Here is a 17,123-nt window from a genome sequence, read left to right on the forward strand (position 1 = left end):
CTCTAACATTAAAAGAATTGCGGAAGGACTGTAGGAACAATACTGTTTTCATTTTAAGTGACTTAGGGAAACAACACGAAGTCCGTAAGAGGAGATTCGAAACCATGTACTGCTGAATACAAACAAGTGACTTTACCAATATGACACATCCGTTCACTACAACGGAATTTTAAATAATTGTTGCAAAAAAGGTGCTCACTTGAGCAGGTGACGGCCACTATGTTTTGAACTGTGTGTGAATTGCTGTTTGCAGGCGAACTGCCTAAGTGCCGTGACGTGATGGTCACTCGAAGTTTGCAACGGAAGAGAAGTTAACGGAAGGGCAGGAGCACTATGCAGTGGTTGGACGTTGCAGTTAGAGAGACAAGAATCAGGCTGGTGAAAGCAGGTCGCAGGAAGAGGGAGGTGCCAGCGGGTTAGATGGAAGCGTGGAGTGGTGAGGTGCGGGCAAGTTTGAAGTTGTGACTCTCTGATGCGAATTTAAAGCCAAAGGCGTTGGGGAAAACAGAAGTTGCGGAGTGGTGCTGAAGTGGCAATTTTATCACACGCTCCGCTCTTCCCTTAACGATAAAGCACACTTCTACTTCTTCACCAAGGACATAGCACAGCGCGTTTTTACTTTACCTACTTTACAATCCTGTCAAAGTAATTTTCAAGGATAAAGGAAGTTGTTTTGTGAATAAAACCGCCTAGACCGCTTATTACAATTTCTTTATTTATTACGACGTTTTGGGTCCTGCCACCATTAGATACCAAAACGCTTAGAACTGATAAAAGAATCTATGTCAGTGCTAAAAGTATGCCTAACCGGGAATAGCTGACGCTCCGATTAAACGCAGGTTTTAGTACTGACACAGAACCTTGTTTTACAAGTTCTAACCTTTCTGATATCTGATGATGGCAGCAGCCGAAACGTCATAATGATTAAAGAGATTTTTATAATCGATGTATGTGTGAATTCCTGAGGGATCAAACGGCTGAGGTTATCGGTCCCTAGACTTACCCACTACTTAAACTGACTTACGCTAAGAACAACACACACACCCATGCTCGAGGGAGGACTCGAACCTCCTGTGGGAGGGGCCGCGCAATGTGTGACTTGGTTCCTCTAACCGTGCAGCCACTCTACGCGGCTTAATAATCTATTTACAAGGTTTTATTGACAAAACAGCCATCTCCCTGCGACTTTGCCCACATATGAATTCGACACATGTATTGAACACACATCTTCCTACCCATCTCTGTGTTCAAATCTTCCTCCCTCTGTCCACCTCATCCTCTCACCTTTATTTGTATATCTACTCCTCCCTACTCTCTCTGTCACTTCATCTCCTCCTCTCCCTCTCAATGTCAATTGTCTCCATCCCCTTTCTCTGGCCATATCTTTATATCTTTCTCCCCATCTCTATGACTATAGTCTCCTCCCCCTCTCCATCTCCACCTTCCCCTCTTCCTTTTCTGTCTGCCCACCACCACTGTACACCTTCTACCTGCCTCATGCTTCTCTCCCTCCTCCCCCTCGCTCTGTATGTCCCCTCTTCTATCCATACCAACCTGTCCCCACCCATGCTCAATGGTTCGTGTAGCCCCTACAATACTGTTCAGTAAAGCAGGCCAATACTACTGCCACAATATGCCTCTCATACAGGGCAGGCTACGCACCAGGGGCCTGAAAATCGTTTATTTACCTTACCTGTACAGACTGATAAGCAAAGCAGGTCGATAAAGAAGCTTGATACTACTCCAAAACAACATGCCTGCCACGCAGGGCAGCCTACATATTGGGTCCCAGAAAACCATTTCTCCCTCATGACATGTAGGCAGCTCTGCAAACCAGATTGATTTGCAGGTCGATACTGTTCCCATTCAAAATTACTGCCATGCAGGGCAGGCTACATGCCAGGGGCTTCAAACACACCTTTTTGCCAGTATCCCCTCCCCTACTGAAGCTAGGAGACTATAAATCCCACAGTGCTTAAACTCATTAGATCTGCTGTTTCTGGGCCAAATTTGGGTGAAATCGATGTAGGTGTTTGGGTGGAGATGCTGGATGTACACACATACAATCTACTGTATATATCTTTGAATTGAGTGCAAGCTGATATAACAAATTCATTGCCTTTGTTAATAAAGGATGGGTTTCTTTGTTAGCTTCCTGAGAGCATTCTTGTGTTGGTTGTTGGTGTCTGCAACAGAAGTTGAAATATCTTAGAAAGTTTGTAACTGAATGATTTCCAACAAATTAATGGAGATGGAGGTGGTTGGGTTTTTATCCTGCACAATAGACACAAAGGAGCCAATACTTTGTGACCACTGCCCACAGCAAGACTGAATACTGCCCAGTTATGGGCACATGCCACAGTAATGAAAGTACATGTATGCAAGTGGAGAGGAAAGGAACGGGGAAAAATTCTATTGTCGATGCAGACTGCAAAATGGGGATGTCCACTGACATAAGTGACTCTGAAAAGGGGGATTGTTGTGGCCTGATAGCTGGAAATGAATATATCATGAACTGTGAAACTAGTCAGTTGTACACATACAATTGTCGTGAGCACCTACAGAAAGTAGTTCAAGGATTTAAAAACGGCATGTAGGTGACAAGGTATTGGACTGCACGCCTCGTCACAGAATGCAGAGATTTGAAACTTATCCATTCTGCATCGAGGAGACGCGGAAAACAGAGCAGTCGTTGTCATAATGCGGGACCGGCCGCTGTGGTCGAGCGGTTCTAGGCGCTTCTGTCAGGAACCGCGCTGCTGCTACGGTCGTAGGTTCGAATCCTGCCTCAGGCATGAATGTGTGTGATGTCCTTAGGTTAGTTAGGTTTAAGTAGTTCTAAGTTCTAGGGGACTGATGACCTCATATGTGAGTCCCATAGTGCTCAGAGCCATTGGAACCAATTTTTTTCAGGTCATGTTAGTAGTCCTACTATTTATCTTGGAAAAACTTCGAAGAATGATTTTTAGGTTTCCGCACCCCAATCCGTGTAAACAGAATGCTTTCAGGATCAGTTTGTTGACCGTCTGACTGTCTGTCTGTCTGTCCGACTGTTAAAAACCGTTTTCGTCAGGAACAGGTAGACGTATCGAGTTGAAACATATGTCATAGACGTATCGAGTTGAAACGTTTGTCACATGTTAAGATCTACGGTCCCTTGACGGAATAAAACACGGAATCTTCTAAAGCTATACAACCATTTATGTCACATATTTTGATACGCCGAAACTCACTCATCAAAACCTGCAGGTTACTTCCCATTGACCTACTATGAACTATTTCACAATGCAACTGAAGGAAGAAACATAAAATTGTTAATTTGTCATTGTATCACAGGAAAACTTTTTTTGTCATTTATGATCCACCTGTCTGTGTCTCTGTCCGTCTGTTAAGATTCTTTTTTCTCAGGAATGGGTAGACGTATCAAGTTGGTATTTACGAGTATGTCACCTACATGTCTATGATGTCTTGTTGGCGTCAAAAAGTTAAGCTTCTGAAAGTCAATACAATCAAAAGATACGGCCACTTACGTCATATATTTTTATACTCACAAACTCACTAATTAAATGATAATTAATTAAAACCCTCAGGTGTCGACAGGTGTTGTTGATATACCAGCGGGAAAACAGATGAGCAGATCGACTGCGGGGACTTATCGCTTGCACGCTTCCCGTGAGACCCACATTCCCAACTGTTCACAATCTACACACGTAATGTACCTAATAGGGATAAATCCCTGCAGTCGCGTTGTTCGTCTGTGTACCCGGTGGCTCAGATTGATAGAGCGTCTGATATGTAAGCAGGAGATCTCGGGTTCGAGTCCCGGTCGGAGCACACATTTTCAGCTGTCCCCATCGAGGTATATCATGAAGACCTGTCGGCAGCTGAGAGTTTCAATTAATTATCGTTTATTCTAGAGAAGCTGCATGGTCATCAATGGTATCTGTTCTTTCGAGAACAGTTACTATCTTTATATATCACTAATTAAAGCCTATAGGGAACTCCGACTGACATAGAATCATGAAATTTGTTCGTAGAAAACTGGTAATTAGTAATTACATCACACGAAAAAATATTTCTTTTCTCAGTTCTTCGCTTCAAATTTAAAATTAAAACATTCTCCAAAGTCTTGGAATTCTCAGTACTACTTTCTTGCCAGGATCAATGTAATTAACAGGCAAAATCGTCGAGACTCTTGATTCCAGATATGGATGAACCGTCAATATACACAATTACGTTTGTGCGGAACCCTGACGTGCGAGTCCTAGCAGCACCTGGCCAATTATTTTTTAAATGGAACCCAATAAGTGCAATTTTCTGTATTATCTGGGCTTGTCAAATTTATAATCCGGTCAACCAACGTTCTTTTTCTCTTCACACTACAGAACAAAAAATTAACAGCACAGCCGTGATACGGCGGATAAAGATTACTTGAGTCTTTTGAGTGGTGCTATGTAAGGATATTCTTCTTCCATAATTTTAGAATCGGACTAGTGGTTTTCACGAAATTTTGTGTGCAAATCATGTTACAGAATCTTTGCGTATTGGAACCATCACAAAGCCTCAATAGATGAGGACCTAATTGATTCGATGTACTGATAAAAAATGATGTTAGTAATTTGATAATGAGGACACTGGGTCAAGGAACATGGACACACACTTACTGTCAACTCTGAATCATCGTATCTGTAGGGGGTGGTGGAGCGCGTTCGCACGCACACACACGCACACACACACACGCACACGCACACACACACACACACACACACACATACGAGTTTATAATTGAGGATTAACTAATTATTTTCGGGGAGACAGCATCTTACTTATTGCAATGAGGCAATGAGGAAGACGTTAACTCATAATAATAAACACTTATTGAAATACAATTTGCGAGTAGTATCGGACATATTCGCGCCATCGCAATCACTGATTCATGTACTGCACCCTAAAAGTATACATTCGTGTGTGCCAAGTGGCAGTCGACTATTACGCTCGGTGGGGTACTCTTTGCATACCCCACGCTGTAGAACAGCATCTGAGTTGCTTTTGACTGTAGAATAGCAATTCATGGCGTCTCATAATAACGGTATAGGATAATGTATACATGTATATGAAACAAGGTATATAAAGAATTTCACGGTACAAACTGTTGTCACCTCAAAGGCTTGATCTGTGGTATGACTTCAGCAACGTAATCCAGGTGTAATGTGCATAATTGCGTCCTGGTCACTACACCAAAGGCTTGACATGTTTTCAAGTATAATTTTCTCCAAATGAACTGCTGGAATCAGTCGTTTTCTTGCTCGCATGAAACGTAGCTGGTAACTAACTGAATTTTCTCATTGTGAGAGTATTGAAGGGTGATCTGCTGTAACTGTTAAAAACTATTCAAAAACCAAGATCACACGAAATATCCTTTTATTCAAGACGACCGGTTTCAACAGTTTTAGTTGTCGTCTTCAGGTATAACGCTTACTGTTTTTTTGGTAGTAAAACATTTATGTTTTACGCGGACCTCATCCACAAGACGCCAAGTGGATAAAAGTCAGCCATGACAAGCATTTATAATGTGCTGAGTTTTATCCACTTGATCTCTTGAACAGCATAAAATGAACATCACTCGCCTTTGCTCGGTCCTTCCCAGAAGTACCCCGCAAAGTGCGACATTCCTTTCAGCGTTTCGGTGCGGCGTTTTTCATTGGGCACAACTCTCTGGGTTCAGCAGAATCGTGGTGTCAGTACTGTTTACCCTTCGCTATTTGTTTGTGGTATGAAGGACGTCCACAGATCCAGTGGCTGTTTGCACAAAGGAGGTAGTCTAGTTATCCAACGTCGGAATCCTTTAAAATGAATGGGAATGACAGGAGAGAGGAATGAGAATTTTTAATTCTAAATAATAAGTTGTAACGCCGGAAATGCATATCCTTCTATTTCCATCTATTGTACGAGGGCAGTTCAATAAGTAAGGCAACACATTTTTTTTCTCGGCCAGTTTTGGTTGAAAAAACGGGAAATTTCTTGTGGAGTATTTTCAAACATTCCCGCTTCGTATCGTATAGTTTCATTGACTTCCGACAGGTGGCAGCGCTGTACGGAGCTGTTAAAATGGCGTCTGTAACGGATGTGCGTTGCAAACAACGGGCAGTGATCGAGTTTCTTTTGGCGGAAAACCAGGGCATCTCAGATATTCATAGGCGCTTGCAGAATGTCTACTGTGATCTAGCAGTGACAAAAGCACGGTGACTCGTTGGGCAAAGCGTGTGTCATCATCGCCGCAAGGTCAAGCAAGACTGTCTGATCTCCCGCGTGCGGGCCGGCCGTGCACAGCTGTGACTCCTGCAATGGCGGAGCGTGCGAACACACTCGTTCGAGATGATCGATGGATCACCATCAAACAACTCAGTGCTCAACTTGACATCTCTGTTGGTAGTGCTGTCACAATTGTTCACCAGTTGGGATATTCAAAGGTTTGTTCCCGCTGGGTCCCTCGTTGTCTAACCGAACACCATAAAGAGCAAAGGAGAACCATCTGTGCGGAATTGATTGCTCGTCATGTGGCTGAGGGAGACAATTTCTTGTCAAAGATTGTTACAGGCGATGAAACATGGGTTCATCACTTCGAACCTGAAACAAAACGGCAATCAATGGAGTGGCGCCACACCCACTCCCCTACCAAGAAAAAGTTTAAAGCCATACCCTCAGCCGGTAAAGTCATGGTTACAGTCTTCTGGGACGCTGAAGGGGTTATTCTGTTCGATGTCAACTCTGAAGTGTATTGTGCTACTCTTCAGAAATTGAAGAAACGACTTCAGCGTGTTTGTAGGCACAAAAATCTGAACGAACTTCTCCTTCTTCATGACAACGCAAGACCTCACACAAGTCTTCGCACCCGAGAGGAGCTCACAAAACTTCAGTGGACTGTTCTTCCTCATGCACCCTACAGCCCCGATCTCGCACCGTCGGATTTCCATATGTTTGGCCCAATGAAGGACGCAATCCGTGGGAGGCACTACGCGGATGATGAAGAAGTTATTGATGCAGTAAGACGTTGGCTCCGACATCTACCAGTGGAATGGTACCGTGCAGGCATACAGGCCCTCATTTCAAGGTGGCGTAAGGCCGTAGCATTGAATGGAGATTACGTTGAAAAATAGTGTTGTGTAGCTAAAAGATTGGGGAATAACCTGGTGTATTTCAATGCTGAATAAAACAACCCCTGTTTCAGAAAAAAATGTGTTGCATTACTTATTGAACTGCCGTCGTACTATAGATTTTCCCTTATTTTGTCACCTGAAGATATGACATTTCTGTCTCTTTATATATTGTAATTGTTTTACTATTTGTATTTATATGCATTTATGTCGATTTATAATTGGTTTGTTTTGTGAATATTATTTGTATTTATACGCTGGGTCTGGCCTAGGGAAAACTATGCTATCAAACGAATACATCGATAGGTCGTGTGGAGAACCAAAGTGTTTAGGATCTTTGGTAGTGTTAACTCTGTCGTGTGGAGCGCGGGAAGAGGGGGGAGTCTGGCCGGGGTGGTGCAGTGGAGCAGGTGTGTTGTGTGACGCTCCCGCGAGTTGCCGCGCTTTCGGGGTTGGGCAGCATGTAATTGCGCTCGACTTGCTATGATAGTTTCTGACACGGTGTCGCGGACGGGAAGCATTAGCTGGCGTACATCAAGATCCCGTTTTGCCTTGTGACTGTGTCGAGAAGAAGGCGCACAAACATCCATCTTCTGCAACAGCGACGGCCGACAATGAGTGACTGTCGCCACCTCCTCGATCGACGGCTTCAAACCTTCAATCAACCAACAAGGAAGACTGGAAGCACGGAAAGTTTTAGAACTGTATGGCACACCTCAGCTTTTCAAACTGTTCCATTTTCATAACTAAATTACAGCAACGTAGCATGAACCTTTGTTGCTCATTGTCCCAATTGCATTACCAAGCAGGGTTCCTTCATTTTTCCGGAATGAACCCGAGTGTCGTTGAAATTCAAACACCAGCATCATTTGATTTCACTGCTTTAATTTCAAAGTTCAGTTAAGGTATTCATAGCTGGCTACAATATTTAGATTACACAAGCACAAATTAAGAGTGCGAGTTTTGTAACCATATTTTAGCTTACCTGTGACTGCAGCTCAGCTTGGTACGTACTAAATTTTATTATTGTCAATTGTTCAGAATCATTTAATTCAAGTTCAAAGTTAAATCTCTTATTTCTAAATTGCGTAGATTCAAGTAGCTTTTGAAATGATTGTTGAGGTAGTCCAAGACTAACCGTATTTTACTGAATTTCGATGTGCTTCAGAAAGAAAGCTCACTATTAACTTCAGTCACTAAATTAACTTTCGATTTTCCAGTTTTATTAATTCTTTTGCTAAATTAAGTCAGAGTGTAGAGAAATTTATTACTTCTTACAAACTTTCAGTTTTCACACTACACGTGTCAACCTTCAGTTGCCACGCTTCTAGTGCTAATTATATGTGTAATAACCTTTCTTTTTCAGTTACTACAGTACTTGTCCTTAGAACTGGCGACCGTAATTTCCCCCAAATCTCAAATATCTAATTACCGCTAGTTAACTGTTAACGTAACGGCCGCAAATTTACTTTCTTTATTAACTTTACCCCTTTTCAAAATTAATTTCCACCAGTTTCATTTGCATTTTTCCTTTCATTTAGATGTAACCCTTTCCTCCCTCTTTACCGACAAATTAACTTCGGTGACGATTGCTTTTCCCAAATTTCCATTAGGTACACGCGGTTTAATTTTTCACTGTCATTAAGGTCGATAAGCGAGGGGGAGGTTACAAAGTGACAGGCAGTGCATATATGATATGAAACAACATTACAATACCATTCAGAAAGAATTTAAAGATTTAGTTGGCAATGAAAGAGCAAACAATTACAAAGACCTACAGACGGGATTCATCATTTTGTACATCAGGCCTGGAGCACGTGAAGAAATTAGTGGTACGAATAGCAAAATTTCTGAAGTTACGCGCATTATACCATTGTCAGCTGCAACACTTTTCAGTGGAAATGAACGAAGGGTATAGACACTTCATACGTTTCCTCAAAGTTCGTAGATTAAGTCAGGAGGCGTGCCTGGTACTATTCGTTGATGTCAAGCTCGCTACTATTTAATTTTTTAAAGGAAAAAAAAAAGAGTGCAGGAACTAAAATCGGAAAATCCGTAACTGAGTACAGAATTCGCATTGTAAGTGGACTGGACGGCACAGTGCCCACAGTAAGACATTTCAAGGTAACTTCTTTCTGATTTGATTAGGATGCACTTAAAAAGAAAATTGCGTTGTACAAGGAACACATTTTGACAAAGACAGTCCAGTTCTCTAAGCTGAAGGTCTGAAGAATTCCTTATGGCCTAGAATGGAGTACAAGGATAGTTTCATAAAGGTTTTGGGTACACTGTCAATCTTACATATGTTTCTGTGCTGTTTTCAATACCGTTGCCGTTACAGCTGTAAGCGCCCCTGTGTAGGTGCATACGTAACTGATTGACCTGCAGAATAATTCAAATTATGACGGATCTCTTTACGTTAAAACTGTCCGGGACGACTAAATTGCTTCGCTCTCGTAGAGTTTCCACGTCTCCATAATGAGGTTACAAAAGTGCTACAGTATTTCTATCTACATATTTGTGCGAAAGACTGTTTTTGGTTTATGAAACTAAATTAGTCACGATTACGTGGCAGCTTGAGCGCGAAACTCTGTGACATTGTCTGCGTCTGTCAGTACGCCGGCGGTTTGTACTACACAAAAATTATATTACGTCTTCAAGACACCAATAATAATTAAATAACAGTGAAAATTTGTGTTTTTTGTGATCGATGTTGTTGATAAATGTGAAGTATAAAACCAAGTTGTATGCAGTGCAACTGCCCTGCCACTTAAATACAGGGCGTTCGCAGTTTTTCCCCCTTCCCGCTCCTAGCTCTTAGACAGCGAGTGCAGGTAATGTGTAGCGAGATTGAGCGCTTTGGCACTCGTGCCAGGTACAGCCTGCCAGCTGAAGTCTTGGACGCCCCTGATATACACCATTATAACGTACTTTGTTACATTATTGATTTACATATCTTTTTGTCTCTGACATTATCTGTAAACTTTGTTTCTCATTTATAATTAATATCTTTCTCAGTGAAATAAACTATGAGATGCTACCTTCTGGAAAATAATTACTTACTCCTCCATTATACACCAATGTGTGTGTGTGTGTGTGTGTGTGTGGGTGTGTTTTATGGGCATGCACACTGAGATGGGACTTTGTACATACTGTGTTCCATGTTTCTGAGCCAAACAAGAAGCTCCATTAACAAACTACTGTTTGCTAATCGTTCACTATGACTGCTGGTCTACCACTCTTTGCCACCTGAGACAGTCAGGCTGTCAACGTTGCCCCTGCAAGAATACAAGAAGCGAGCCGGGCGGCACAGGAAGAGCTCAGCAGCGGCTCACCTCGATGGTTCCCCAGCGGCCGTCCTCGACCCGCACAAGCTCGTACGAGAAGGCCAGCTCTTCGGCGAACTTCTCCAGCAGGTCTATGCAGAAGCCCGAGCAGCACTGGTAGAGGCTGCCGTTGCGGTGCGCGCTCGGCAGCTCCACCCTGCAACAGCGAGGAATAATTGCTCAGTAGCTGTTGCTTATCTCTCCACCCTTATGAAGCTTCAAAGTCCGAGGGCCGGATACAGCAAAAGCATCATCATTATAAACAAAATATTGCATTTGATAAATGTTGGCGGCTGAAGATGACAGCATGCTGTTGAAACACGTCATGTCGCATGCAACCGGTAATAAATGCTGAAGGTCTTTTGCGTTTGCGCTGCGAATACTTATCCCATTTATGACTCAATAGTTACCGTGTAATAACCAACGCAAATAAATGATTACTCTATTCTCGTACTGCAGTCAAATATACAGTCTACAAGCTCCAGCTAAAATCTGCTGGCCGGCCGGTGTAGCCGAGCGGTTCTAGGCGCTACAGTCTGGAACCGCGCGACCGCTACGGTCGCAGGTTCGAATCCTGCCTCGGGCATGGATGTGTGTGATGTCCTTAGGTTAGTTAGGTTTAAGTAGTTCTAAGTTCTAGGGGACTGATGGCCCCAGAAGTTAAGTCCCATATTGCTTAGAGCCATTTGAACCATAAAATCTGTAATACACTGTGACAGCAGCACTCCAATTGGGCAGAAAGATGCGCTATTGAATGAGATATCTGATTAATGTGAGTAGTATTGTTTATTTTGTTTTGTAACATGGTTTGCCGGCCGCGGTGGTCTAGCGGCTCTGGCGCTGCAGTCCGGAACCGCGGGACTGCTACGGTCGCAGGTTCGAATCCTGCCTCGGGCATGGGTGTCTGTGATGTCCTTAGGTTAGTTAGGTTTAAGTAGTTCTAAGTTCTAGGGGACTTATGACCTAAGATGTTGAGTCCCATAGTGCTCAGAGCCATTTGAACCATTTTTTGTAACATGGTTTCTGCGAAAGGGGGCATACATAGCGCAGCAAATAGAAGTAACACTTCTTAAGTTTCCTAACGAGCTCGATAGGAATCAAATAGCATGTTACGGGACTGTTTATGTATGACTGTATTGTAGACTGCTGACATACAGTGAAGAATAACTTTTTAAGAGAAGAAAAAAGCAGGTGAACACCGGAAGACATAACCTTTTGCAGAAAGACATCGTATTACTACACAGTAACATGAAGTTTTGTAATTCCGAACTAAAGCAGTTTATGAATGAGGAAAACAGAAGTCTGGAATGGAATATAGTACGTACACTGTTTAACGTACTAAATAAACCGCCCTAACCATAGCTCAAGAGAAAACTGCCACAGGTGTTATAATAAAACGTCAAATGCCACACAACTGTTTACCGACACAGTTCACAACTGTTGCTACATCAGAGCTACAAGGGTCAGTATCTTCAACCAAGTGTTTTTTTTTAAGAAGCAGTATTTTTTATATAAATACTTGCGTGTTCTAAATTCGAGTAAAGTGTAAGAATGTGCAAATCATTAGACTCTGTGCAAAAAAAGTTGCGTGTCAAGGAAAGTACCTATCATAATAAGAACAGACAGGAACACAGACAGTTCCTGTTCTTGTGTTGTCCTGCTTTCTACGTGGCTAGCTGCAATTAGATGCAATTAGGAAAATATTTCTTCATGAAGACGTTGTAGCCTATGTCGCTTCATTTGTCAGTTCTTATCGTATTCACATTAAACTTTGAATCATTAATATATTTTATATTTTATTTCGGTAAGCTTGGGACGCAACAAAAATTAAAAACAAACATCAACCTTACGATGACTTTAAGAGCAGCCGGCTATCTTGCCACTTGGGACGCTAGTGTCACTTCACCTAGTGGAGGGTAACAGCTTATACAACACTGTGGTCGAACTTTGTTTAATATTATTCTTACCCTCCCCTCTTCCCTCTCCCGTATTTACCCATCTAGTCCTTAGTAGGGGGGGGAATTACCCCCACCCCCCCAAAAAAACCGGAATAACGTTGCTGTGGATGGAACTTGCGTAGTACGCATTTCTGCCGCTAAGCTTGTAAAATGCAACCCTTTGCCAGTTCAGTGCCGCCTGTGTTGTCGACCTGGCTTGTTCTGTTCATCTGCAGTGACTGTTTTCGCTAGTGCTGTTTTGTTCTTGATTCGTTTTTTATGATGAGAAGTTTAAGTGAACAGCGTACAGCTGCGTAATTTCGTTTTCTATTCAGTAAAAATGCTGCTGAAACAATTTTAATGTTGAAAACAGCTTACTAAGATGATGCTATGGGAAAAACTCCAGTGTATGAGTGGTTTGCTCGATTTAAAATTGGCGACATGTCGATTGATGATAAACCTCGTTCTGGACGAAAATATTGAAAAAATCGAGAGCTTCTGCTCACAGACCGCCGCTAGACAATTGATCAACTGTCAGAGATTAGTGGGTTATCTTGGAGCTCGGTTCAGCGAATTTGAACAGAAAATTTAAGAATGAAAAGGGTTGCTGTCAAGTTTGTTCCTCGGGTTCTGACTAACTATCGCTTCGAAACAATAGCTTCAAACTGATCCAGATTTTCTGTCAAAGGCCATTTCTGGTGATGAGTCATGGTGCTATGGTTACGACGCAGAAACAGAGCAACAGTAAAACTAGTGAGAGACGTCGTCGTAACCCTAAGCAAAAAATGTCGTCAAGTCAAATCAAACATGAAAACAATGCCGGTTTGCCTTTTTGATGACAAGGACATAGGTCATCCACAGTTTGTTCCCCCAGGTCAGATGGTCAATCAAACCCTTTATCTGAAACTTTTTAGAAGATTGCGCAACAGTGTTCATAAAAAAGAAACGATTTGCGGTCGGCAGGAGACTGTTTCTTCCTCCATGACAACGCATCTGCATACACAGACATCTCTGTTAGATACTTTTTCGCTAAAAATGGCATGGTTCCGCTGCCCCATGCCCCTTATTCGCTTGACCTGGCTCCATACGACTTGTTTATATTGCCATGCATGAAAAGGGGCGTGAGAGGACTCAGACTGGACAACATAAGGAGTCAAGAAAAGAACGAGGGAGGAGCTGTTAGCCATTTATGAAGATGACTACAAAAAATGTTTCGATCAGTGGAAGCAGTGGTGGAACAAATGTATTAGCTTTAATGGAGAGTGTTTTGAAGGGGATGCAGTTGTTTTGTAAACTGTTTGAAAACATATAGTTTAAAAAAAATAATTCCAGCTTTTTTGGGTACCCCTTGTACATCTGTACATTTTCCACGTTCAGCTCTCATGTTGTGAAAATAATTTCCTTGGTAACTCACAGTGATACTCGGTGTCAGCTGGCAATGAGGGAGAAAGTTGAAGAGTTCTCCTAGCCCATATGAGTATCTTTTTGATACGAATTGTCTCTTCATTGGAATTCAGGTGGTACGGGATATGTGTATTTATAGCGAAATAAATGAACCTAGACCTGAATTCTTTTGTGATCTGGGAGGAATTGTCCACTACTAATTTCGTTCATCTCTTCATTTCAGCTCGAGGCAATATGTAACTTACGAACAAAGACTTTGAAAACCCCAGACATTTAGGTCAAACCGGATTATTTTCCAATACGCATACAATCCGTCGACGATATGTTGGTTTTTTAATATAAAACAAAATAAACTACCTGTGCATCCGTCTTCATTTAGTGAATTTTGCCTAAGGTTAATTAAAATCTATTTTTTTACAGTCAAACGAATTTCTCCAGACACAGAAAAAGGTCAGGGTTTACCCCAGGCATCTATATAAACACTCCTCCAGGAGGCCCCCTTATGCCCTCCAAACTAGGCCAAATCTGGGGAAACCTGGAACCCTACTCAGGAGAAATGTTGGACTGAAACTTAACAACAAGAGGAAATGTATCCTTATAGCATCTACAGCACAAGCTATGAACCTCTCGCTTTCAGATGCTGCACGAACTATTCAGTTTTTCAGGAGAAAATTGTCCGTTATCAATTTGGAATTGAAAACAATAATACTGTGTAGCAACTGGAAAGCTGGTATCGCCTTGTGAATAGTAAGCTGTGTACGAAAAGCCCGTGGTGAGTGATTGTTTATGCCCGGAGTCGTCAGTGACACAGTGATATATACAATTACATTTATTTCTCGTGTTGAGATTATAGAGTTATATCTTCACAGCAGTGGTTGGCATCTGGGCCTAAACACATGCCATGAAGAAGTGCTGATGGCTCGTCGGAGAGATATGATATCGCTCAGCAGGTCGTGCCAAAGTTGCATGCTGTGCTGGCGGCAGCAAATGGATGACGAGGTGTCGCCCGCCGAATGTTGTGCGATACAAAGTGGTTCCCGCCTCAGCGCTCACGAAGACAGCTTGTTGCGCGCTCAGGTGGAGATTGCTGCATGTGGCTCAGGATGACAACTTTAGTGAAGACTGGGCCCCGTCACCCACAGTGGATTGACCAAGGCTGCAGTAGACACTCACGAATCGATCAGGAGGCTGCGCTAACGTTCCATGCCTGGTCAGTGTGCAGCTTGCAGATCCTCTGCAATGGCCCGTAATGTAGGAGGGCTGGCTGGTCACCAGTGTTCTCATCCGTGTGTACCGTAGGTAGTGGCAGCAATGGCAGACCGCAGGTGCATTTCAATACTGAAGTCAGCAACCAGGGTGCATGCAGGCCATAATTGATCAGCTTGTCATGGTTTCACTAAACTCAATAGACTGTCGCCTCTCTGGTTCTAGCGACACGCATAGAGTATTAGCATGACAGAATTTGTCTTTGAACTCCGAAAGCTTCGTTTTTTAAAGGGGTGAGCCTGCACCTATGATTTAGTGGGTCTGAGTATATGAGCACATTTGCCCTCGTTCATCGGTCCCTTCAGGACTATTTTCCTTGCTGTGGTAATCCAGTAATTATTCTGGGTCACCGAACTTGGGTCTCTCTGCTTTTGTTTGACTTTTCAGCACCGCCCTGTCGTTGATGGCATAGTGTTACTTCACAGTGCCTTGTTATGCACCACGGCAATGTTTGCGTTTCTGCCTTTCTCGCTACAAGGTTGTGTGGCACTGTTCAGTTTATACCCTGAAATATGTTACGTTGGTGGTATGCCTAGTTGACATTCAGTTTGTCACACCGGCCCATAGCTAGCCTTCTCTGTTCTGAGCCTGAGTGGTAAAACTTCCTTTAAAACAATTTAAACATGTACAAAAAAGTTATTCAGTCGTACAACACTCCCTCTACCGCCCCCCTCTCCGTTTTAGAAATTCGTCCCAAACTTTGCCTTTTCCTATCGTCTGCCACAATCTCACGGATCTGTTTACATAATTGTACATTGTGCCCATTGCTCCAAAAAACTCGTGTTAGCTGCATTATGTGAATATCTCTTTTCTTCTAATTCTCTGCCTATATTCTTAAGTTTTTGCTTACTAAACCCTGTTTACATGTACGCTACATTGTCTTTATTTCCGTTTTTACAAGTTGAACTAATTTTAAAGTTTTCTTAGTTTCTGTCTGGTAGTCTTTGTAAAGGGATCTTTTGATGACTGATATCAGCTCTTTGTGCATGAGGCACACAGTCCATCACATATTGCTTCACAACACATTTTCTTGTTCTCCACCAGAACCTTTCTGCTCCATCATTCAGCATTCTCTGTGATCTGAAAACACATGGTCATGTGCTTGTTACAGATTTCGTCTTTGAGATCGCTGGAACTACTACACACAGACCGTTCTCCGTCATTTCCGCAGAATACGGCCTCATGTGTCACAAACTATACATGTAACCTAAATGCCCGACAGACTTCGTTGGCCACTTGCACTCTCTGCCACTGTCTTACACTTTTGCCTAGCACGTTCAGTAGCGCAAACTTCAAGTAAATGCATTTTACCTAGTTTACAGATAGCCTCATAATCAAACTCGCTGACTTGAGTGGCCATATCGTTAACCTATGTAATGGATCTTTCAGCCCCAACAGCCATTTTAATGATGTGCGGTCTGTGAAAACGTTAAACCTCCGTCTGTATAAATAACAACAAAGGTATGCTATTCCGTATATCACTGCCATCATTTCGTTTTACATAGAGGAGGAATTATGCGCGGCTTTGTTTAGTTGCCTGGACACATACGTTTCTGGATATTATTGCCCATCGATATTCTGACTCAAAATACAACCAACTGCCTCATTGCTGGTGTCACATGAGAGGATAAATTCCTTCTCAGTCTCGGGAAAGACCATTACTGGATCTGACACTAGTGCTTCAAATGCTGTGTGACATTCTGCTCTTTCCTATCCTTTATAAACAATCAATAAAAGGGTTCTGCAGCTGCACAAAACTCTTCATGAATTTGTGATAAAATTTTCATAAACCTAACAATGACAATTTGTTTTGTGGTTTTTGGCACTGCAAGGTTCCATATCGCTTCTGTTAGGCGATGATAGGTTTGAACATGTTTCCTGCTAATTACAGGTCCAAGGTAGTTTACCTGTGTTTGTGCAAAAGGGCACTTCCCTATGCTAAGCATCAGATGCGCAGACCACAGCCTACTGAACGTGTCTTCCAGGAGTTACACATTCTGCCATATCCTATGGAAATACGATGATATCGTCCAAAT

General features: G+C 42.5%; 1 protein-coding gene across 1 annotated transcript in view; it reads right to left on the reverse strand.

The window, feature by feature from the left end:
• Window positions 1–17,123, reverse strand: part of LOC126176222 (glutamate receptor ionotropic, NMDA 2B) — a 922,500-nt gene that overhangs the window by 314,540 nt on the left and 590,837 nt on the right. The window contains exon 5 of the mRNA XM_049923366.1: window positions 10,490–10,637. Coding sequence (XP_049779323.1) covers window positions 10,490–10,637 — 148 coding nt within the window. The remainder of the gene's footprint in view (window positions 1–10,489; window positions 10,638–17,123) is intronic.

This window comes from Schistocerca cancellata, chromosome 3 (genome assembly GCF_023864275.1).
Source record: "Schistocerca cancellata isolate TAMUIC-IGC-003103 chromosome 3, iqSchCanc2.1, whole genome shotgun sequence".
Classification (NCBI taxonomy): domain Eukaryota; kingdom Metazoa; phylum Arthropoda; class Insecta; order Orthoptera; family Acrididae; genus Schistocerca; species Schistocerca cancellata.